The sequence below is a fragment of the Mastigoproctus giganteus genome, chromosome 11 (genome assembly GCF_048544385.1).
Source record: "Mastigoproctus giganteus isolate SK-2022 chromosome 11, ASM4854438v1, whole genome shotgun sequence".
Classification (NCBI taxonomy): domain Eukaryota; kingdom Metazoa; phylum Arthropoda; class Arachnida; order Uropygi; family Thelyphonidae; genus Mastigoproctus; species Mastigoproctus giganteus.
The window spans coordinates 61,734,208-61,759,640 of NC_143585.1; the positions used below are offsets into that span (position 1 = coordinate 61,734,208).

At 35.4% G+C, this 25,433-nt stretch overlaps 1 protein-coding gene across 1 annotated transcript in view; it reads left to right on the forward strand.

Moving 5' to 3' along the window:
• LOC150078052 (uncharacterized) overlaps nucleotides 1-25,433 on the forward strand; it is a 164,544-nt gene that overhangs the window by 129,788 nt on the left and 9,323 nt on the right. The window contains exons 11-12 of the mRNA XM_090384736.1: nucleotides 9,720-9,924; nucleotides 21,669-21,839. Coding sequence (XP_090240862.1) covers nucleotides 9,720-9,924; nucleotides 21,669-21,839 — 376 coding nt within the window. The remainder of the gene's footprint in view (nucleotides 1-9,719; nucleotides 9,925-21,668; nucleotides 21,840-25,433) is intronic.

Here is a 25,433-nt window from a genome sequence, read left to right on the forward strand (position 1 = left end):
TAAATTTGCAGATGATGTAAAGATTGGTAGAGTAGTTAATGATCACCTCCAAGCAGAGGTTCTTCAGAGTGACCTAGAAGGCTTCAGGGATGGTCAGAAAAGTGGCAGCTTTGCTTTAATCCAGCAAAGTGCAAGGTCTTAACACTTGGGAAACAGTAATCCCAAAATAATTTATACACTTGGTGGAGTTGAACTAAAGTCAGTAGTGGAAGAAAGGGACTTGGGAGTTACGATATGGTCAGACATGAAGTTCTCCGAGCATCGTAGACAGGTTGCAAGGAAGACCCAGGGTGTCCTGTCAATGATTTATCGAACATTTGCTAGTAGAGATAAGAATGTCATAATCCCATTATACAAGGCTATTATTAGACTGGAATACTGAGTTCAAATATGGAACCACAACTAGAAAAAGACAGAGCTTCTTGAAAGGATCCAAAGACTGGTAACTTGCATGGTGAGATTGACAAAAGGGTGTCGATATGAGGAAAGACTTCAAATATGTGGGTTGCAGAGCTTCGGAACTAGAACCTTAGGGGAGACTTGATTAAGGTGCTTAAGGCTCTGAGAGGCAAAAGTAAAATGAATGAGGATGAAATTTTCATGGTCGTGTTTGTTGTTTAGTTTTTAGGAGCATTAGCAACTAAGGCCATATTGCTCCGGGGATATGCGGTAGTCATTTCCTGACCTTTCTGCATCCTCCGTATTTGGTGGTCACGGGCTCGAACCCCTGTCTAATCAAGAAGTGTGTGCTATGCACTGCTGCTCCTGCCCACCTGGCTACGGAGGTGCCTTCATGGTTATAAATGATTCTAGAACTAGGAGCCATAAATTCAAGTTATGGGGAGAGATGTTTAGACGGAATTGCAGGAAGTTTTATTTTAGCCAGCGAGTTATAAATTGCAGGGAATAACTTTGATATTATATATTTGGATCTTAGAAAGGCTTTTGATACTGTTGCACATGGAAGACTGCTGCACAAATTGGAGCAGTGTGGCATTGGAGGCAAATTGCTGCTATGGATAAGGGGATGGTTGAGTGGCAGAAGACAGAGAGTGGTAATCAATGGACACTGCTCAACGTGGACTAATGTTATTAGTGGAGTTCCTCAAGGTTCAGTGTTGGGTCCATTGTTGTTTTCGGTGTTTATGAATGATATTGATGATGGGATATCAAGTTTCATGTCTAAGTTTGCAGATGATACAAAGGTTGGCAGGGTCGTTAAGGACACTACTGACGCTATGCTGCTGCAACAGGATCTGGAAAGGTTGAACAGATGGGCTGAGAGGTGGCAAATGAAGTTTAACATTGACAAATGTAAAGTACTACATATGGGTAACAGTAACCCCAGAGCAATGTATCAACTCTGCGGTACTACACTGACAGTGGTGGAGAATGAAAAGGACCTGGGGGTGATTGTGCAGGCAGATATGAAGTTCTCTGAGTAGTGCAGACGAGCTCCAAGAGTAGCTCATGGTGTCTTGTCAATGATATACAGGAAATTTTCTAGCAATTTTTCTGTCAATGATATACAGGAATTTTTCTAGGATAAGGAGGTGATCATTCCCTTGTATAAGGCAATGGTTAGGCCACATCTTGCGTACTGTATACAGGTCTGGAGGCCTCATTTCAAGAAGGATGTAGAGCTGCTGGAACGGGTACAGAGAAGGGCAACAAGATTAGTAAATGGAACAAAGGGTTGCTCTTACGAAGAAAGGCTTAAGTTTTGCAAATTACAGAGTCTGGAGACTAGGCACCGGCGAGGTGATCTGATAGAGGTGTATAAGGCTTTGAATGGTTTGAGCATGCTCAGTGCCAATGGGATTCTTCATCTTTCTCAGAATAATCACCTCAGAGGGCATAAATTTAAATTGAGGAAGGACGGATGTCGGATAGATGTGCGGAAATTTGCCTTTGGCCAGCGGGTGGTTGGTTGGTGGAACCGACTTCCATCACTTGTTGTTGAAGTTGATAGCCTAAACAAATTTAAAGCTCAACTGGACAGGTATTTCGAACGAACGGAGGGGTGAAATGGGAGAGGGTTTTTTTTTTTTTTTTTGGCTGATGCTGAATAAGCTTGCTTTCTTGCATCATATGCCTCTACTAATGCTAATGCTAAATTACTGGAATAAGTTACCTACATGGGTGGTAGAGGCTGACAGTTTGGGGAAATTCAAAAGTCTGCTGGATAGTTACCTACAGGAGGAAGGAAGCGTTGTCACTCATTTTACCACCAGGGTACCTACCGGCCCACCAATGAGAGACCAAGCTTCGAAACTGTCTGACTGGTGGTATCTGCTGAGAATAAGTAACATTAATCTTCTCTACAGGCTATTCAAGGTTGTTGTTGTTATTTGATTTTTAGGAGCATTAGCAACTAAGGCCATATTGATCCAGGGATATGCGGTGGTCATTCTCTGACTTTTCCGCATCCTCCGTATTTGGTGGTCACGGGCTCTAATCAAGAAGCGTGTGCTACACACTGCTGCTCCTGCCCACCTGGCTATGGAGGTGCTGGCTTATTCAAGGTAGTGCAATATCAGGGAAGCTCATTGTGAAGGCATTCACAATATGATATGTAACAAAAACTATGCCATTTCACCTACTCCAGTGATTTGCTATGAACTAAATCACTTATTTAGTTCATAGCAAATTTATTTAGGTGATTCTAATCACTTATTTTTCTGCAAAAAATAAGAAAAAAAGTAATAATTAAAAAAAAACATGATTACCATATAAATTCTGTTACTTTTTTTTTTTTCTGTTTGTTGGTTTGTTTTTCACTTTCCCTTTAATTCTGGGTTTATCCTCTTGGGCTGTGGTCAAATTTCATTACCGTGACAATGCAGTTATATCAAGCTCCAGAAAGGCATAACTGACTTTTTCGATGAAAATAACCTTGTTGGAAATCAGCACATGTACTGCTTAAAACTTTTTCCCAAAGGCAGAGGAAATATTCCATTTAAAATAACAAAATTAAAAGCTACATATTCTCATTCACTGGTGAAAATTCTGAAGCTTTAATTGCAAATCACTTTGACATTGCTGATGAGCACAGTGGACTTAAAAATTTACCATGAAACACAGTCATAGCATATGCAAAAGAACCAGGTCTGATGGAAAGAATGAAGAGGACTTTAGAAATTCCTCCAGTAGTCAAACAGAAACTGAAGCCAGACCACTTCAAACAAGTGGAAAATGGTAATGTACTGTGCCAATTAAGCTGCCCCATTATGGATACATTAAAATGTACGTAAAAAAACAAAAAAAAAAGCTAAAGTAGAAAATTTTGTATTGTGAATACACTTGTACATATTTAAAATATGTACATAGGCTAATGTGTGGCATATATTTTCATTAATAAATTACAACAGAAAACCAAAAATTGTTGTCCAGTTGAAACAATTTTCTGATTGAGTTTAACATAAAATTGTAATCTAGTTTTCTATAATGACCACTCTTATATCATATTTAGCTAATAACTAATTCCCTACACATTAAGGTAACTTTTCAGGAATCTTGCTGGAATGAATCCTCAAACCATACATATATAGGCTGTTTTTTTAAAGAGAAAGAAAAAAGAATAAACCAAATTACTATTATGTTAATATTAAAATTACGTATACAAAACTTCTAGTGGATAATTACTATATACAATTCATACATTATGTTTAATACTGTACATATTAATTTTTATCTATTTATTCAATCTATTTATTCTTTAACCTTATGTATAATTACATTATACATAAGGTTAAAGAATAAAAAGTAGTAACTAAAATTTCTTACCTGTTGCCAGCCTCCTGCTTGCCAAATATCTCAATTCAGACTGGGCATTCTGGCAAGAGGTGCTGTCAACAGCTTGTTTATATGAGATTCCTAATCAATTGTCCAATAGTAGCATGTCAAGTAGGATTTCCCTGTATCCAGTGATTTTTTGATGAATTGTAACCTCAAGGTGGATGGACCAAAATCCTGTCCTCAGATCCTCTGTGGATTGTTGTGCTGACAGGTTCTAGCAGTGGTGGTGGTGGAGGAGGAGGAGGGTTGAGATTAGGCTGTTTTTCCAGTTTTTGGAATTTTCTTTGTTTCTTCAGGTCTTCCTCTATTACCTTTTTAAATATGTCAAAGTATTATTATTTTCTGTTTACACAGGTGGCCTCAAACATTTTTAAAGTATGCTTCAGAAAACAGCCTATGTATGGTCTGAGGATGGGTTTCAGCAAGGTTCCCGAAATGCTGAAAGTTATTAGCTAAATATGTGATATAAGAGTGGTCATTATAGTGTAAACTACATTTCATGAAAAACCACCAGATAACATCCTTCTCCAACTATATAAAATTGTGGGTTTATCTTTCTGTGCTTTAATGTTGGAAATTACAGATGGCTAAATACAAATATCAGTTTTTATATGCTAACATTAAATTAAACAGGTAATGTGTGCATTATGATATATTTCAGACGCATTTGATTATCAAATGATGTATCTCAGAGATTAAAACCTTCTATGCTGTACCCAAAAAGTATTTAACAAAACATCACATGTGATGGGTTACTGCTGCAAGATAGGATTTATAGAGAACTTTTTTTTTTTGGAGGGGTGTGGGAGGGTTAGGTTAACTGTGTTTTTTTTTTTTTTTTTTGTTAGCGCATCGGCTTCTGTGGCCATAATGCACCTCCCAAAGTTTTTTCATTTTACTCTGATCCAAGCCCGAGGCGGGATTCAAACCCGCCTCGGGCTTGGATCAGACCTTTGGGTTGCCAAGCAGGCACTTTACCCACCTGGCTAGCCCGGTCGGCAGGTTAACTGGTACATATGAGATATAGGTTAACTGATGACATGGAATTTGGTACGCAGGTCCAGAAGAATATTCTAAATAATTCCTGAAATTTGAAAGGGACTGCAGCTACTGAAATTTTATTATTCAAAATATACAGCAATGTTTCTCTGTGAGAAGGTGGGGAGCCTATGAATCAGAATTGGGCCTAAAAGCTCCCCAACAAAAATAAGCTGAAAACCTGGTGCTGATCTAACTTTCCCTCTTTGAGTAATGCTCAAATAGCCTATATATATATATATATCCAAGTATGTAAAAAGAAAATAGGATTGTTAATTTATATCTATTTTATAATATTATTTCTAATCTGTAATATTATTTTATTATTTCTAATCTGTAATATTATTTTATTATTTCTAATCTGTAATATTATTTTGTCACAGATCTGATTAATGCCATCAAAAATGATTAAACATTATATCCGTCTGTATATTATTTGAGTTAAGTTGTAATGTATAACATGAATAGTTAAGTTGTAATGTATAACATGGCTAGTAAAATAGCTACTCAAGAAAAACCAAAAACCTATACGGGTGCTAAATGTAGTCTGGAAAAAATACATATATGCCAAAAATAACATAAAATAAGCAATACAAATATACAATTAAAAAGTTAATTATAGGCGATCAGATACATTGAAAGGGACTTTTTCAAGGGCTAACCCTTTCAATGTATCAACCATAATTAACGAGCTATCCGTTTCTGTAGTCATCGTCCAGCATAACTTGTCCGAATGATAGTTAAAAATTAATGAGATAGAGGGCCATAAATATAAAAGGCATATTTGTTGATACATTCCAATTTAGCAGTAAGCTAGCGAGATGACTGTTAGCCCGACGGATAGCCAAAATTTTAATTAGAGAAGGAGATATATCCATTTTTAGGCCTATGTGTTTAAAATATATATGCAGTCTAAGCGCTTACCAAGTAAAGTAGAAGCTTGTGCTAACTAAGGCGAACAGAAAAAGTAAAAGTATGGGTATACAGTGAAACTTCCCTTTAACGGACAGCCATGGGGGAATGAAAATCTGTCCATTAGAGAGAAGTGTCCGCTAACAAGAAGTCTGAGGGAGAAAAAAAAAAGAAAGAAAGAAAAATCGTTAAACGTTTAATGTAAAATTAAATTAAAATATATACAGATTTTGAACAATATTTTTGTAATTAATATACATACAATTGTGCTATGCATATTATGACTTTGTCTTAAGAAAAATACATACAGTGATCACTTATTTTCTTCTGCACCTTCTTCCGGCTGATAATTTTGTTTTCAACATTTGTTTGGAGTGAAGAAACCATTGAAAGTCCTTCAGTATCTTCTTCAGCGGCGAAAAACATTTTTAAACGATTGATTTGTATGAGAGCTTCTATTTTCATCGGTGGTTCGTCGTTAATATGTTCTTCGACAGAATGACCTCCTTCCATTTCTTCATCCTCATGAGGAACTTCTTGAAAAATATGGATGATAATGTCGTTGATATCTATAGCACCATCTTCTGTAGTGAGGTTCGAGTCTATATCTTTGTAGCCAGGGTCACTTGTAGCTGAAGTGTCGTACATTATCAATAGATGTTGAAGTTCTTGGTGCTCCACATTGCTGTTCACAACTTCAATTTTTGCGTTTGAGAAGCCAGACTTTACAAAACAGTTCACGACAGTTTGTTTTCTAATTGCGTTTACTGAAGAGGAAATCCATTGAATTGCATCTAGGATGCTGAGTTTCTTTGCAAGGTCACTCGCACATGTTACATCGTTCATGTTTGCAGTGAGATGTCTTAAAACACGTTTTCTGTAGTGAAGTTTAAAATTTTTTATTATCCCTAGATCCAAGGGCTGACACCCTGCAGATGTGATTGGTGGCAGAAAAACGATTTGAATGATACAATTCAATGTGCGGGTGAGATGCAGCATTATCTATGAAAAGAATAATTTTTCTGTTTTGACGAATCATGTTTTGGTTAAAGTGACTTAACCATTCGCTCATGATATCTCGTGTCATCCACGCTTTTTTATTAGACTTCCAGTCAACATTCAAAAGATTCAACTTTATGCCCTTGAAACAACGAGGATTTTGTGGTTTTCCTATAACAAGAGGTTGTTCAAAGTCTCCCAGCATATTTGTACACAATAGTACAGTCAAGCGTTCCTTAGAAATTTTTCCGCACTGGCACTTTTCGTTTTTTAGACTCATTGTTTTTTCAGATTTTTACGAGAAGACATTGTAAAGTATCCAGTACTATCCCATGTTCGTTACATAAGGGTCTTATCTAGTTTGTCGTCATCTTTTCGTTTATATATCTGAAGAATTTCTTATTACCACTCTTTGCCATGATTTCTCATAATCTGCCTTTGGCTGCCTAACCTTTTTTGTGGCACTATTACGGATCAGTTTGTAGCTGTTATATAGTCTTCAGTAGTTTTTATTGCTCTGTAACTTTTCCATGCTGTCTTTTTCTGCTTAAGTAATCTGACAACTTCATTATTCATCCAACTTGGAATCTTCCTCATATGTTTTTTTTTTTTTTTTTTTAATGGTATATATATGCATTAAAAGCTTCTGTGATTTAGGTTTTAAAGGTGTACCATAATTCAATTGTATTTGCTCTTTGAGATGTCTATCCATTTAATAGAGGCCATGTAGCACCTTAAGCTGTCATAATTTCCTTTCCTTAAATTATAACCCATTCCCTTGCCTTTAACTACTGCTTCCTCTCATTTCATCGTTCACCACAGAACTCGGTGATCACTTCCTGTACTGTCAGCCTATTATGTCATCTGGTTCATGGGTGATGATTAGGTCTAGAATATTCTTTTCTCTAGTGCTTTCCCTGACATGTTAAATCATCTAATTGATTTAAGAGTTTTGTGCCCCATGTCAAGTTTCCTTCCCACTTGATCCAATCAATTAGAGGCATCCATAAATAAGATATTGATGCTTACTTGCCCATTTCATTTGTATGTAGAGGCTGTTATCATAATCTTCACAATCACCTGGCCTGTAAATTACTCCTCCTCTCATTATACTTTTGCTTCCGACTTTTGTTTGCATATATGGAACTGGATAAGGATGAAATATGAGACTTAATCTTAGCATTGCATAATTGGAAATGTGTACAATGACAGAATTCACTTTCAGATTTATTTATAACCATAATCATGGTAGAATGTAACCTGACACAATGCTGAGAGTTCTTGTAATAAACAAAAGAAAACAGAATAAAAGACTATTTAAATATTAAATTTAAATGGAAATTCCTAAATGAATGTGTATTCATTTGGCTCATCAATAATACTTCAAAATAAAAGGAATAGTTTAATAAATAAATAATTTATTAAATTTCTATACTAAAATAACCAACAACAGTGATCACTGTTTCAAGAAAGAAGAATGAGAATATGTACTATGAAGTAAATAGTGCATATTGAGGGTTACATAACCTTTCACTGGACTAGTTTTGTTCTCTCTCTCTCTCTCTCTCTCTCTCTCTCTCTCTCTCTCTGCATGCATGGAGAAAATGGGATATTTACTTTGTGTAAGTGTTTAAATACTCAGGTTTAAGTGAAAAAGATGACATATAAAGATCTCATTAGATACTCAAAAAGGCAGCTGAAACAACACTTCTACACTTAAATTTAGGAAATAATATTGTTTATACATTAGAATGTCAGATGGCTGTGTGTGTGTAAGGTTTGATCAAAAAGTTGCAGTGAAAGTTTCAAAAAATTAATTTTATTCAGTAATTGAATGTTTACATTGTTAATATTCTTTAATGGATCTCCTTCTGCAACCACACTTGATTTTTCATGCATGCCATTGATCAAAACATTTCTGGTCTTTTGTAAATGCTTTTAAGCGTTCCATTGTATCTGATCGGATTTCTTGAATCAACTAAAAAAAAGAATAAATAAATAAAAATAAACTTTAATAATATGCAGCTTGGTTTGCCAAGCTGCATCACACAGCAACTGTGCAGTTGACTTGTGTGGACAGTTATGACCTTGGTGGTTGGTCAAGTTTATGCCTGTCCATTTTCACCTATGTAACAATGGACGAGACACACGAAAAACACTATGCTGCTTTCAAATTTTGTTTCCATCTCAAGAAAACATCAGCTATATGAAATATTAAAAGAGGCTTATGGTGGCAGATATGTTGAGAATATCTGTAGGAAGCACACACAGTTTGTGCATGCTGGGTTCCAAGACTCGCACCTGAACAACAGCAAGTTCATACGGGTTTTTCAGGAGCTGCAACGGATGGGTACTGAAGATGGTGTGGCTCTGCACAAGGTGATAATGGCAGGTGGTTTAGGATGAGACATGGCTTCATCTTTTTGACTCAGAGTAAGCAACAAAGCTCTGTTTGGAAGTCTTTTTCATTGCCAACAAAAAAAAAAAAAAAAAAGCAAAAGTTGTGGTTCCTGCAGGAAAAGTTATGGTCTTTTTTTTTTTTTTTTGCTCATACTGTCATTGAGTACTTTGCCACCATTAATGTCAAATGGGCTCCTCATCCACCCTATAATCCTGACCTTGCACCCTGCAATTTTGTTTTCTTTCTAAAGTTAAAGAAGTGCTGAGGAAATATTTCCAGTTGTCAAAGTTGTAAAGACATTGGAGATGATTCTCAAATGCATATAAAAAAATGTCTTCCACCATGTTTTTAAAGAATGTTAGAAACGTTGGAGTAAGTGCTTTTCATCAAATGGGACACAACTTTGAAAAGGACTATCAAAATACGGATAATTAATAAAGGCATGTTGTGAAAAAAAAAAAAAATTATGATCATTCTTTATTGAACAGCCCTTGTAAATATTCATGTGAATATTAGTCAGTAAAATGTCATATGTTTCATAATAAATAATTAAAGATCTTATCCATTGCAGTCTTCATCTCATATGCTCCCCAAAGGATTTCAAACCTTCAGTAATCATCCATTTCAAAGAACATATAATTCAATTAAATCACCCATGGTAGTAACTGCAAGAAATCCAAGAGTAAGAGAGAGCTTTCAGAATGATTTTACACAGTATGAAAAAGAAAGTTTTGCTATAAAAGAGAAAGGAAACCCGAAAGTTATTTTGAATTACCGTAAGTAGAAATTAAATTTTATATACACACATAGTATTCATTATGTTCATACAAATTGACCCAAGATTAAAGATATTCATTATCAAATAGTATCCTAATTATATAAAACAGATTTTTTTTTGTTTATTATTAAAATGTATACTTAAAAGAATAACATTAAAAATGGATAATAAAAATGGTTTAAAGTACATGAAAATCATGAAGCTCAATTAAAATCTATAAAGGAACATTTTATTTAGTTTACAAGTCAATAGGAGAGTGTTATTTTCTGAAATCAGACCAACAGTGCCAACTTTCGGTGCAGTTTTATCATTAACAAATCTTTAAGAGTATACACTTTGATGCAACTACAGAGTAAACTAACTTATATGTTTGTATATTGGGCACACAGTATGAAGAGGATACACATTAAAATTTATTTCCACGAGGCACTACCAGAGGAATAGGGTAGCAATTGTATGCATATGAGAATCATGCATCTGTATAACGATTAGATGTCATCATTTAAAGACTTGTGCTCAGTACTTTTTTGGGACCGTACATAATGGTATGGCATACTGGCACTTCTATTAATAGTGACAAGTGACATTTGGATGCAGTACATTTTGAAATTTGTAATATTTAGTAATTTTTTTTGAAATAACCTTCAAGTTTATTACTAGGTGGTAGATGACTCTTGTCAACCTGTGCAATATCACCACTTTGCTTATTGGAGGCTTGAAGTGGTGGAACCCATATTTAGTCTCCAGAGCTAAGTTCTGGTCAACCCTTCCCATCTCTTCCATCATGCAGTATGACTGATGACTTTTGAGGTTATGATGGACATCATGGCAAGATACAATCTTCCTTACATTTTAAGGGTACCGCTCTAAAATGGTGTTCACAGGCCGGCCACTAGTTAGTACACCGGACCAAACCTATTGGTAACTCTCTAGGAAGCTTCCAGATCAGCTAGTATATAACCTTGCTACTCTGCTCTGCCAGATAGTGGCTGGAAGGAGTCCAAGTAGTTTGTATGTGGGGACATTGTCGAGGCCACATTATGTCAAGGATCTGGCTATATTCTTACCATGTGTAAGCCATATCCAAAAATTTCATTACTTCATACAGCATAACCCCCCCCCCCAGTTTTTCTTACTATTGAATACACCATGAATTGTCACGCTGAGTAAGCTTATCTGCGAAAAGATCTAAACTTCCCAAACACTTCCTAGTTCATTTCACAAATATACGTGGTCTCAGTTCTAATCTCAACGATGTCCATTTCCACTTGCAGTCTACCAAACCCCATGTACTTTTTCTGACAGAATCTGTTATCAGTTGATTCAACTACTGCTCATCTCAGTTGCCCAAATTATTCGCTGTATGATTCTTTTTGCCTTAAAGATGGTACTTGTGCATATGTCCGTTCTGATATTCCCTGTCAGAGACTTGGTAATTTGGAATCTCCTCTTTTCGATCTTCTCTGGCTTAAAATCTCTCTACCTCATTCTGTCAAATTCATCTGTTGTCTCTACTGTTCTCCCAACTCCACTAATCACTTAGAGCTCTTTGACTTCCTCTCTTTGCAACTTGACTTTCTCCAGTCCAACTCTCCAAACAGTGAGGTAATTTTCCTTGGTGATTTTAATGTTCACAACTCCAGCTGGCTTCTGTTTTCTAGTCACACCGACCCAGCTGGTTGAGATGCTGAGGCTTTTGCAATTACTAATGATCTCGCACAGATTGTTCATTTACCTACCAGAATACTGGACAATCCTAACCGTACAGCCAACGTGCTTGATCTTTTTCTCACAAACAACCCTTCTAAGTACACGGTTGAAGTGAATGGTCCTTTAGGCACCTCAGATCACAACTTACCATCACAACTCAGATAAAACTCATAGAACCAACTTTTAATCTTTATCATTTATTCATTCAACGGCTGTTTTCTGGAGCAACCTTCCTTTGTACGTATTTCCTGAAAAATACAGTAGACAGAAGTTCAAGTCTAATGTCAACAAATATCTTCTTTGTCTTCTCAACCTCCAACCCAAGTATGTTACTGAGTACTATAGGTTCTAATACCTCTCGTGTTGGGGTTTTCATAAAAAAAAAAAAAAAAAAAAGTTATTTAACTAAATTTGCATTTTTCAATGTCTATTTTTAAGATATTTGCTATATAAAACTCTACAACCATTTTTAGAATTTTAAATTACCGTCGGACCTCTGTTTAATGAACTCCTTTATAGAGAATTTGTTTGAATTCCCCTTGGTAATTACATTTAAAGTAGTTTCCGTTGAGCTAAAAAAACATTTCATATAACAAACTGATTAGGAGAGACTTAACTGGGTATGCACTGTTGACACTTCTGCCTTCAGGTAATTTAGACAATTAGTGCTGCTGCACAAATTAAAATAACTAAAGGTATTACTGTTCTACAACTTAGTGGTACTTGTGAAACCTATCCGACCACCTGCCCTACATACAGAGAAGTCGTGCTGGTCAACAGCGAGCAGATCAAGGGATGGTATTTCCGATGTGGACGATGGGCTCTGGTCAACAGCATGCAGATCAAGGGATGGTGTGGACAATGGGCTCTGGTCAACCTTCTGCTGTTAAGTGCCCTGTTCGACAATTAGGAGAGAGTGATTTTCTTTTACCCCTACAAATTATCATCTGTTGTTTCGCAGATGTGTGTCATGCACATTTTTTCCATAAATAGACTTTAGCTTGGACTTGCAGGAGCGCAATATAGATCTGTACAGGGCAAATAAAAATAAATTGTACAACTTTTTCATGAAAGAGAAACAGTTCCAGATAATATTACTGAAATGCTACCAAAGCTGCTGACTATCTACGATTTCAAAGAGTTTCACTTCATGGGAGAGATTACAGAAATTATTCTCCAATTGATCCAGAAACTTTCTACAGAACTTTGAAACAATCAGTAGAAAGCAGGCTGCTTGATAGTAAAATGCTGATTTGGCAGTGGCAGCCAGATTAGTTAATAGGAAACATTGGCACCTCCTTAACCAGGTGGGCAGGAGCAGCAGTGCATAACACATGCTTCTTGATTAGACCAGGGTTTGAGCCCATGACCACCAAATACGGAGGATGTGGAAAGGTCAGGGAATGACCACCGCATATCCCTGGAGCAATATGGCCTTAGTTGCTGATGCTCCTAAAAATCAAATAACAACAACAACAACCTTGAATAGCCTGTAGAGAAGAGTAATGTTACTTATTCTCAGCAGATACCACCAGTCAGACAGTTTCGAAGCTTGGCCTCTCATTGGTGGGTGGGTAGGTACCCTGGTGGTAAAATGAGTAACAACCCTTCCTCCCTCCCTCCTGTAGGTAACTATCCAGCAGTATGGCCTTAGTTGCTAATGCTCCTAAAAAGCAAATAACAAACAAACAAACAATAGGAAACATTGGTCTGAAGATATTAACTCTCAAGTGACATTTGGTGAGAATGAAGTTAGAAAATTGTCAATTAGGCTTCAGTTAAATAAAAGAGATACAATTCATAAATTTTGGGAATACCTAATTGAAAAGACGGTTTTGGAAGAATTGAAGCATTTGATGAACACTCTGAGTACGATACGAATTTCGTCGAGTGAATGCGAACGAGAATTTTCACAAATGAATCTGATCGTCAGCCCAACCAGAGTTTTGTTGATGACAAAAACAATTTCTTCACTATTTCTTAAAATTGTAGGCCCACTGCTGGCACGTTTCAATCCATCAAAATATGTAGATTCATGGCTGCTTCAGAAACGTAATTCAGCAACAGGACACAAAAAGAAGTTGGCACAGTGTGTCGGTGACACCTTAATAAAAATTAGGAATTTTCTATAAAAGTATTATTATGAAATTATTTTTATTTATATTTTTACTTACTTTTTTACTTATTTTTTATTCACATTTTATTATTTTACTTGTATAATAAATTTATGCTTAATAAACTATTGTTTTAATATACTTAATTTGTTGTTCTTATTCCAAAAATATTACTAGTGAAGTAACAATGTTGGAAAATAATTTTTTTGTTTACTTTCATATCCTTTTAATTTTCAATTTTTCCTGATAACAAAGAATGAGTACTGGCACCTATTTTTTTTTTTACAAAAAAAAGCACTGCTTATGCTATTTTCTGTAACTGTTTTACCAGAAAAGTGAAATTGTTCTGGTAAAACAGTTTTGTGCCTTGAAATACCTTGGAAAACCCTTTTCATACCTTGAAAAAATTTCATCAGTTGAAAGAGTTGGAACAAGGTTTAAGGTTTCCTTAATTGAAAGAATGGAAGAGAAGCTGAGAACTACACAGCAAAGAATGGAACGAATTATATTGGGAATCAGACTGTTAGATAAGAAGAGAAACACATGGATTAGGCAGCAAACTCAAGTAAAGGACATTCTTATCAAAACTAAAAAACTAAAATGGTCTTGGGCAGGACACATAGCTCGGAGACACGATGACAGATGGACTAAGAAAATAACAGAATGGTACCCAAGAGGAGCTAGAAGAAAACCTGGAAGACAAAGGCGGAGAGGGATAGATGAAATTCATGAGTGTGTGGGTAGTAAATGGATGGCCAGTGCTCAAAACAGAAGGAACTGAAAAGTTGCTGGAGAGGCCTTCATCCTGCAGTGGATTGAAAATGGCTGATGATGATGTTACCTTTGTACAGGTAGGACCTGTTTTACGACAGGGTTAGGTTCCAGCAAAACGGTCGTAAAATGAAGTCATAAAACAAGACCAAATTATAATGTAATTGAATGAGATAGGTTCCAAAATTACCAAAATTTTCCCAAGTATGTTTTAATATTTCTGTTCTTTATAAATAATTAAATATTTTAAACATTTAATGCACATATTTTATTTATACGGCAACATTAATGGGAGGTTCCTGGTTGAGAGTCATCAGGTTCTGAGGGTTCCTTTCCCTTTGTCAAGAACTGTAGTATTGACATCTGGTGTGAGTTCCTACTTTCTTCCAAGATGTTATAGTAGGGCTTGAACGTCATGTTGACACCTCTTTGGATGCCATGGCTATGTTCCAAATCAGGATCATTATCACAAAGTTTATCAAATGCACTACGAATTTTGGCAAGAGCATTCTGAATATGTTTTGTTTTTAATGTTCTGATTGGCTCCAACTCTTCCACTCCATCTGGTGTGTCAATCTCATGTTGTTGAAGTTGCACAGTCAGTTCCTCCAATTGCTCTCTTGAAAGTGTCTCACCATGACTCTCCAGCAACTGGTCAACAGTTGTCAATGCCAACATCTTTAGCCACTTACGAAACTGGCTCAATCCTTACAAAATCAATCACTGCTTCGGGCCACAATTTATGCCAGACACCATTTGTGTAGAACTGTGACACTTCCTCACAGGCTGAATCAATGTTTGTGATGGCATTCAGGATGTTATATGACTTCCAGTAGTTCCCCACAGTTATATCAGACTGCACAGCCTCAACAATACCTTTGAAAGTCGTATGCAAATAATACGCCTTAAAGGTCGCAATTACACCCTGGTTGCAAAAGTGAAGTTGTGTTTTGAGACAAATACACAAACTCAACTTCTAAAGGGTCATTGTGGATTTCTTGGAGGTTGGCTTGATGTCTTGTTGTCTAGCACCAACACGACTTTGGGAGGCAAGCCATTTGCTGCACAAAACTGAGCAACCTCTGGACAAAAGTAAGAGGTGTACCATTTGTTAAAAATTGTCTGAGTCACCCACACCTTTTTGTTAGAGCACCAAAACACAAGACGTCGTGTCTTCACCATGCCCTTCATTACACAAAGCGTCTCTGAATGGTACACCAACATCAGTTTGAGTTTAAATGTTCCTGATGCATTGCCACCCAGAAGTAATGTCCACCGATCTTTTGCAACTGTGAAACCAGGGGAAGACCTCTCCTCACAGGCAATGTATGTTCCTACTTGGCAATTTTTTCCAATAAAGTCCCATTTCGTCCACATTAAAATCTAAATCAGGGTGGTAGTTACCTTCGTTTATTAAGTGTTTAAATTTGGAAGGATGCTCTTCCGCCACTGCAACGTCAGCAATAACAACCTCACCAGACACTTTCACATTGTGAATTTTAGAATGGTTTTTAAACCGATGAAACTACCCTTTGCTAGCCATAAATGTTTCAGTGCTACCAGACTCCTCACGTATTTCATCAAATAATGACTTTGCCTTGTCCAGATTTACTGCCTGTGTAACAGAAACGTTATTTTGGTTCATATTGTCAACCCACAACGCTAACAATTTTTCCATTTTTTTTCCATTGTCTCACTGTGTGAATAAGTTGTTCTGGAAGATGACACACTTGTTATCCCTGTGTGTGTGCACTTTATTTTATCAACATTGTTCATAATCGTTGATACAGTAGAAGGCACTAAACTTAATGCCTTACACACATCCAACTGACGCTCACCAGTCTCCATGCAATGAATCACATCCATTTTTTCCTTAGTTGTTAGTGTTTTACGCTTTTTTTTTTTTTTTTTTTTGGGTCCCCCAGCACAGACACTGCCCTATGCTTAGAGCTCATGGTTACACAAAAATTATTATTATTAATGAGAAATAACACTGTGTAACCCATTAACAATTGAAGGAAGATTCACAACAAAACCAACATGCTGCACTGAATGCAAGCAACTCTTGGCATTGCCATCATTCCACCCACAATGCACCACAAAAAACAAAAATGCCTAGCGTGTGTTTGGACTTCCAGGCATTGCTGCAATGTGTTACTGAGTTGCATTTTTTTTTTTGTTATTTTCAATTTTTTTAGGTAATATTTTGAAACAGTCGTTAATGTGAAAAGTCGTAAAATGGACCTACCTGTTGCTGTGATCCCAAAGGTTTTGTAACAAATTCAACACTTATCTTTATAAGATTGAGTAATATTCCTACTTACTTCCCATTTTCTCTTAAAAAAAAAAAAGAAGAAAATGTTTCTTTGTTTCTTCACTGTATACGATTTATAATAAAGTTAACTGTGACTTGTCATCTTAGTAACAGTGTAGCATGTTTTTATGTTGGGCTCCCCTTAGTATGAAAGTGAAACAGTCATTGAAAACAATAGTGTATAAGTAAAGACTTAATAGAGTAAGTATTGGTAACAAAATAAATGAAAAAGACAATTTAACTAATTGTTCCACTTATTGTTTTTAAATTTAAAAAAAAAATGTAAAAAAGTATATCACCCTCCAATTAGTATTTAGACATGTCTGCTTCATATTGTTTTTTTTTTTTTTTGGGACATTATGGGTCTAGGACTCTGCACTGGCCATTCTAACTTTTGTACATTTCATGTCCATGAATCATACTCAAACAGCACCATAAGTATGGTGGTGGGCATTAGCATGTTGAAACAAACATTGATCTGTACCAAAAACTGCCACATCATAGGGAGTATGGAATTATCTAAAATGTTAAGGTAGGCATCAGCATTTGTAGTTTCCTGTGCAACTGCCAAAGGTGGGCCATACCATGACAAACAGTGCCACACCATAGCCCTCATGGATAGCATTTGGTGGAATCGTCATTCTCCCCACACCAGGTGGAAAAGATCTGAGTTAAAATCCTGTCAATGATGTGAGGAATTTTTACGGGCCTTTTTCACAAAGTGACTAAGTTTGTCTCAGGTAAGGGTAGCATGGTTAATTCTCCCAGAAACCTGGTTTTTCATTTAGTAAATGGACAAATCAGCCACAGAACACATTCAGTTTAGATATAATATATATGGTGCAATATGGCCTAAGTTGCTGATGCATTTAAATCCTACAGCAAACAAGCCACTATAATCCCACCACCTCTGAATGTCATTGTTGCCACAGTGAACTCTGGCAGCAAATATTCTTCAGGCATCCTCCACAACCACACCACTCATCTGATCAGAATAGGATGTAGTGAGCTTCATCACTCCAGAGAACCTATTCCACCATTCTGTGGATGAATCACAGCGTTCATTGAGCCATGCAAGGCAAGACTGCTAATTGTATTTGGTGATGTTTGGCTTATGTGCCACTGCCATTCTCCTATGAAAACTGAGGCTGTGGAACTCCTCCGTAAATAGTGTCTGTACAGACCTCAACCCTCGTTGGTCCCTTAAATTGCTGGTTGACATTTTGCAGAGATGTCTACCCTTCTGAGAACCCTCTGGTGATATGGAATGGGTTGTGGTCTTCCTCCATGTTGTTGGATGGTGGAAGTACCATCACACTTCCATTTTAGTTAACATCCCTGCAAGTTGACTTTGGATGATGTATACTGTCAGCATTTGCACAAACTAACCTGCAAACAATGTAACATCCAACAGTAACTCTCCTCTTGAAATCAGCTTGGCTCTACATGCCATGATGAGAACAATTAACTTGTGTAGCTCATATGCCTTCCTTTCACACGTTTGAGTTGTTTGTTAATCTAGAAAGGTCCAATGGATTACAAAAACATGGATGTCCACATACCTTTTTTGAAGGATATTGTATTTTGTTCTTTATCTACGAGAAATAATTAATTTATGCTTTGTTTAATACATAGACTCAACAACTATCATACTCTGTACATTAGACATAAGTTCCTAGTATAATTATCAGCCATATAATTATCTTAGTATAGTATCTGCCATCTTCCTAGGTATAACACCTAAGAAGATGGTTTAATATTCTAAATTTTTATTATCTGCTCTGTAAATCCCTAAATTATCTATTTATTCTTTTTATAAATGTAATCCCTCTGAGCAATTATTCCCTGTTAAGTCTTAGAGTTAACAAAGTTATCTTTGTTAAAAATACAGTGTAATGTTGCTCCCAAACAGGACTGAACTTGATTCTTTTTTTGGAAAAGTAGTGAAATTGTACTGTTGTTTGCAAAAAATAATAAAATCAAAAATATACATGTTCTTATTTTGTTTGTGTATATACACTCCCACCTAAAAGTTTGGTATCACAATTCATTTTTCTTAATTTTTAAAGTTTTTATTAAAATAGGACTAACTTGTTTACCAATTTTTATTAAAACATTTTCTATTATTTATAATATTTAACAAATATTTTAAGAAATTTCTAGAATATTCAAGGAAATTTTAGAAAGGTGTAGAATGGTTTCTCAAGTTTTTTGTTGTTGCAGCACACTTTTAAAGACTAACATTTTGCAGCACACTTCACAATACAATCACTACTATACTCATAATATGAATATAGTAGTGATTGTATAACTTCTCATATGAATAACTTCCCATTTGTGAATATGATATATTCACAAATGAGAAGTTATTTCTGTTGGGCCTATTTAATAATCACTTATTGTATAGTATAGGTGAACAGATCTAGTATTAGGAATCAAAATGTGATGCTTACGGCGCAGCGTAAATAAACAAAAATAAAAAAATAAATAAATTTTTGAATTTTCTGCAGCACACTAATGTGCTGTGGCACACAGGTTGAGAAACACTGGTGTAGAAGATTCCTGATTGTGGTGGATTGTTGTAGATGATTCTAGAGTGTTTTGCAATAATAAAAAATTGAAGAGTAAGAGCTGTAACTTATAAAATTGGATGCTGTCATTCGAAAAGAGTGTTTGTTGTACGTTTTGTGTGTTTCATGATAAAAATGGCAAGAAATAAGGAATGAGTATTGAAAAAAAAAAAAAGAAATGCTAGTATAACTCGGTATAAAGAAAGTTATTCCATGAGAAGTATTGGCAAAAAACTAGGTGTTTTGTTTATAGGAGTACAAACCAACATTCAACTATTCAAGGAGACTAGCAGTTTAAAAGACAAACCACAATTAGGATGACTGCACTTAACAATTGAAGCACAACATAAGACCATAACACTGATTTCCAAAATGCAATTGATGATTTATTGCACCTGAAATCTGAGCTAAGTCTATTACAAACACAAACTCCCATGTCTACATCCATTGTAAAACTTTGTCTTAAACAAGCAGAACTTCATGGTTGTGTAACGACTTGTAAATCCTTATTAGATGATTAAAACTGGAAAATCAGAAGAAACTGTTGGCTTGGGCTTAAGAGCCATCAACATTGGACAGTTGAAGAATGGAAAAATGTATTATGGATGGATGAATTCAAATTTGAAATTTTTAGATCCAAGCATAGTTTTTGTGAGATGATCAACTGAAGAAAAAATGATGCCACATTGTTTAGTGCCTACATTCAAGCACAGTGGTGGTTCCATTGTGATCTGGGAGTTGCTTCTGTTCTTCTAAACTTTATTGGGATAGCTCTCCCCACTTTGAGATTTTTGTGGATGCTATAAAAACATTCTTGAACAATGCATTATCCTCTGGATTTTGACTTTGTGGAAGAAATTTTATATCACAACATATAAAATTTAAGACAATGACCTAAAGCATAGGGCTAAGCTGTTCAGAGACTTTCTAGCAACAAAACAACAGGAAGGAGTATTGAAAATTATGGTGTGGCCAGCCAAATTGCCTGATTTAAATCCAATAGAGCTTTTATGGGATCATCTAGATTCTAGACTCTTTGTCTGCCCATTTTCACAAATTTATGGGAAACCTTGCAGATCATTTAGAATAGTTAGTCAAGACACTATTACACACATAGTCAAGACATTATAAAATTGCCAGAATCCATCTGTGTAAGGCAGTGATAAAATCTTGTGGATGATATTTGATGAAAAAAAATCAGTATAGTTAATATTAATAATTTAAGATTTTTTTTGCTGTAAATTTTTCAATGCTTAATAAAATAAAAATATTAAAATGCTTTGTAGTGTTGTTTTTATATTAAACCTTACATTGTCATAGCTAATTTCAAAAAAATTAATGAAAACTGTTGTCATACTCTGATTCCATACTTTTAGGCAGGAGTGTATATATATTCCTATAGTTACATATATACTCCTGCCTTAAAACACTCTGTATGTGTTCCTGTATGGACACATACAAGGTGTTTCATAACATGTGGGCCATACTTTCAGGATCAATTCAGGACCAAAAAACAATGAATAAAGCTCATAAACATGTTTTATTCTGAATAATTATGGAGCTATACAGTTTTAAATGGTAAAAAATAATAAAGAACAAAAATTAAATAAGAATAAGCAAACATGTACCTGACATGGATATATCTGCTTATTCTTTATTTTATTATTTTTTATCATTGAAAACACCATTTTATAAAATTCAAAGCCATAGCTTTCTAACCATTGAGACTTGGACATTGCAGATACCGAAGTGATCCTGAAAGTAAGGTCCACTTATTATGAAACAGTCTATTTATATACACATCTCTCTGGTATAGAACAGAGTAAGATGAAATAAATGATTATTTTATTTCATCTCACTTCGTTTGTTTATCTCACTCATAAACAAACTTTACTGGGATATTTCTCCTCACTTTGAAATTTTTGTGAACCAGATATGTCTGGGTAATTGTAGAGATTACAAAAGCAGTTTAACAGAGTATTATCACCTAAAAAAAAATTACACAGCCTTCATTTACCTCATGTTTCATTAGCAATGTGATATGAGGTAAACTAATATACATTTTTGTTGTATGTATTTATATCCTTATGTAATTTTTTATATATATATATATATATATTATTTTTTTTTTTGTTATACACCTTTGCTTAGATTATTTTCTCTCTTGTAAAATTTGATATTATGACCCTCTTTTCAATTTGGCTTTTATTGGATATATCACAAATTAACAGGAATAAATTATATCTTTGTAATTCTTTTGTAGTTCAACCAAAGCCCAGCAGAAAGGATTATTCAGATGAACAAAGGAATGAGGACCAAGAATGCTTACATGATAACCACTGTTGCACTAGTAGTTTGCTTTCATTACCTTCAGAGCAAATAAATGAGAATGTAAAGAAGTCAGATAAAGAGAATAAAAAAAGTTGTCCAGATGGTAAATAATACAAAATAACCTTGCCTTAGTTATAGAGGGTTGGACACATTCCATGTGTGAGAGTTACTTTGCACATTAGTCACTCAATTTGTGTTTGAACTAGATGTCATAAAATCCTTTTTCTCATGTAGTGGTGCCTGATTTAAAAAAAAAAAATCATGTTGTCATATTTAGTATTTGAGAACATACTGTCGTATATATAATTAATGTTTCATGCACATCTGAATGTGTTTACTTCTCTTTGAATCACCTTATACTATAAGTTTGAAAATGAAAGGAACAGAAATAATTCAGAAATTCCAAATAAAGAATCGGTTATTGTAGGCCTCATGCAACTAATGTCAAGATCTTTTTTTTTTTTTTAACCCACAGAACCAGTTTTTCAATTCAGCATTACAACTAATGTAATGCAAAATAATTTTTGAGGTGGCAAATGGTAAAATTTAATTTCACAGAAATTTTTTAAAGAATCAATTTCCTAACTTGATAAATTTGTTACAGCAGTATTCACTGCTTTTGTTTTTCCTCTTTTTCATCAGAATTTTCCTATAGACTTATAGGAAAATTCATAATTTATAGTAGTATATTTTTATAGTAGCAACACTTGAAGGTTGATACTATAAAAATAGCAACTTTCAAGTTATTTTAAATGTACTAAATATTAAAAAATTAAATCAATGCAATGATAAGTAAATTTCCCATTAAGTAAACTTTGTTGTTGCAGCAAAAGTTAAGAATTTTACTTTCTTCATATAGCCCCTCCAAACAATTTTTGTTGTCTTTTTAAAAACAAAAAGGATTCTTCAAATGATGGATAATCATTTTGATAGTCAGACTACATCTTGGTTAGTCAAACTAACAGAACAAACTTATCTGTGAAAAGATCTAAACCTTCTAAACACTTCCTCCTTTATTTCACAAATATACATAGTCTCAGTTCCAATCTCACTGATGTTCATTTCCACTTACAGTCTACCAAGCCCCATTTACTTTTTCTGAAAGAATCCGAATTATCAATTAATTCAACTACTGCTGATCTCATTTGTCCTGATTATTTGCTGTGCAATTCCTTTCACTTCAAAGGTAGTACTTGTGCATATGTCTGCTCTGATATTCCCTATCAGAGATTTAGTAATTTGGAATCTTCTCTGGCTTAAAATCTCTCTACCCCATTCTGTCAAATTCATCTGTTGTCACTATCATTCTACCAACTATTAATCACTTTGAACTCTTTCATTTCCTTTCTTTGAAACTTGACTTTCTCTAGTCTAACTTTCCTAACAGTGAGGTAATTTTCCTTGGCAATTTTAATGTTCACAACTCCAGCTGGATTCAGTTTTCTAGTTACATGGACCCAGCTGGTCAAGATGCTGAGGTATTTGCAATTACTAATGACCTCACACAGATTGTTCAATTATCTACCAGAATACCAGACAATCCTAACCACACAGCCAAAACAATGCACCTTGATCTTTTTTTCACAAACAATCCCAAGTACATGGAAGGATTGTTCTAAAGGTGACTGGCCCTCTAGGCACAATATATAGGGATGAAATTCCTATATATGATTCTCTATAGGGATGAAATTCCTATATATGATTCTCTATAGGGATGAAATTCCTATATATCCTATATAGGGATGAAATCCTTTTTTCTACACTCCACCTTAAAATCTCTTCCCTTATCTAAATTTTGGTTTTCCAATAAATGCTCCAAGGCTGTTCAAGATAAGAATGTTGCATATCACAATTGGATTGTCCAAATCTTCAGTTTTGTTTTTTTGCCTACAATAAAGCTCGCAACAGTTGTAAAAACAGTTATTAATCAGTCCAAACAAAATTTTGAACAGGCTAAGAGTAGAAAACTTACTTCTTGTCCAAATGGTAGTCAAGCATTCTGGTTTGCCAAAGCTACTAGCTGCAACTTTTGCCCATTCCTACTCCCACCTCTGTTAAAACCTGATGGTTCTTTTGCCACTTCAGCTAAAGATAAAGCTGACCTACTAGCATCCTAACTTTCTTCTAACTTTGTATTTTGCTAAACTTTGGTAAACCATCCTATCATGCCTCTGTGGTCTTCCATCAAAAGGATGTTTTGAACAGTCTTGATGTCAAGGATGCACCAGGTCCCAATGATATTTCTTCACTTATTCTGAAAACCTGTGCTCCTTGGCTTACTCCTATTCTGTGTCGCCTTTTTACACTTTCTTATTCCACTGGTGTTTTTTCTTCTGTTTGTAAATTTGCTCATATCCAGCGAGTTCCTAAAAAGGATGACAAATCCTTCCCACCAAATTAGCATTAGTAGAGGCATATGATGCAAGAAAGCAAGCTTTTACAGCATCAGCAAAAAAAAAAAAAAAAAAACCTTACCGTTTCACGCATCCATTTGTTCCAAAGGTTTGTCCAGTTCTTCCTTGAATTTATTTAAGCTATCAACTTCCACAACAACAACAGATGGTTTGTTCCAGCAAACAACTACCAGCTGGCTAAAGGCAGATTTCCTCATAATCTATTCTACAACTGTCTTTCCTCAATTTCAATTTATGCTCCCTCAGTTTTGTAATATGAGCAAGAGGAAGAATCCAGCATTCAGCCTGCTCAAGCCATTCAAGGCCTTATAGACCCCAATCAGATCACTTCACAGGTGCCTAGTCTCCAGATGCTGCAATTTGCAGGACTTATGCCTTTCTTGGTAAGAGAATCTCTTCATTCCCCTCACCAATCTTGTTGCCCTTCTCTGTACTTTAGCAACTCTACATCCTTCCTAAAATGAGGCTTCCAGACCTGTGCCAGTACTCAAGGCATGGCCTGACTATTGCCTTATACAAAGGGATAATCACCTCATTTTCCCTACCAGCAAAATTCCTGTATATCTTTGACAAGATCCCATGACCTGCCCTGGTAGCCTGTATGCACATCTCAGAAAACTTCATATCTGACTGTACAATTACCCCCAGGTCTTTTTCATTCTCTACGACCCTGAGTGTTGAAATGTTACCACATAGTTGGGACATTTCTCTGGGGTTACTGCTACCCATATGCAGTACTTTGCATTTTTCAATGTTAAACTTAGTTTCCACTTCTCAGCCCATCTGCCCATGTTTTCTAGATCCTGTTGCAGTAGCATACTATCATTAACAACCCTGCCACCTTAGTATTATCTGAAAACTTGGACATTAAACCTGATATATCTTCATCAGTATCATTGATAAATATACAAAACAATGACAGGGCCCAACACCGAACCCTGGGGGAATCCACTAATAAAATTAGTCCACAAAGAGCAGTGTCCATTGATTACCACTGTCTTCTCCTATTCAACCATCCTTTTTTCCATTGTAGCAATTTGCCCTTAATGCCACAGTGCTTCGATTTGTACAGGAGTCTTACATGTGCAACAGTGTCAAAAGCTTTCCTGAAATCCAAGTATACTGAAAGCTTTCCTGAAATCCAAATAACAAAATTATTTTTTGAATCCAGTTCGTTTTTGACCACATCATCATATCCAATCAAATTGCTCAGAGAAGACTTCCCCTTAACAAACCCATACTGTGTGTGTGAATTATTACTGCAGTCTTGTTTAGATGATCCT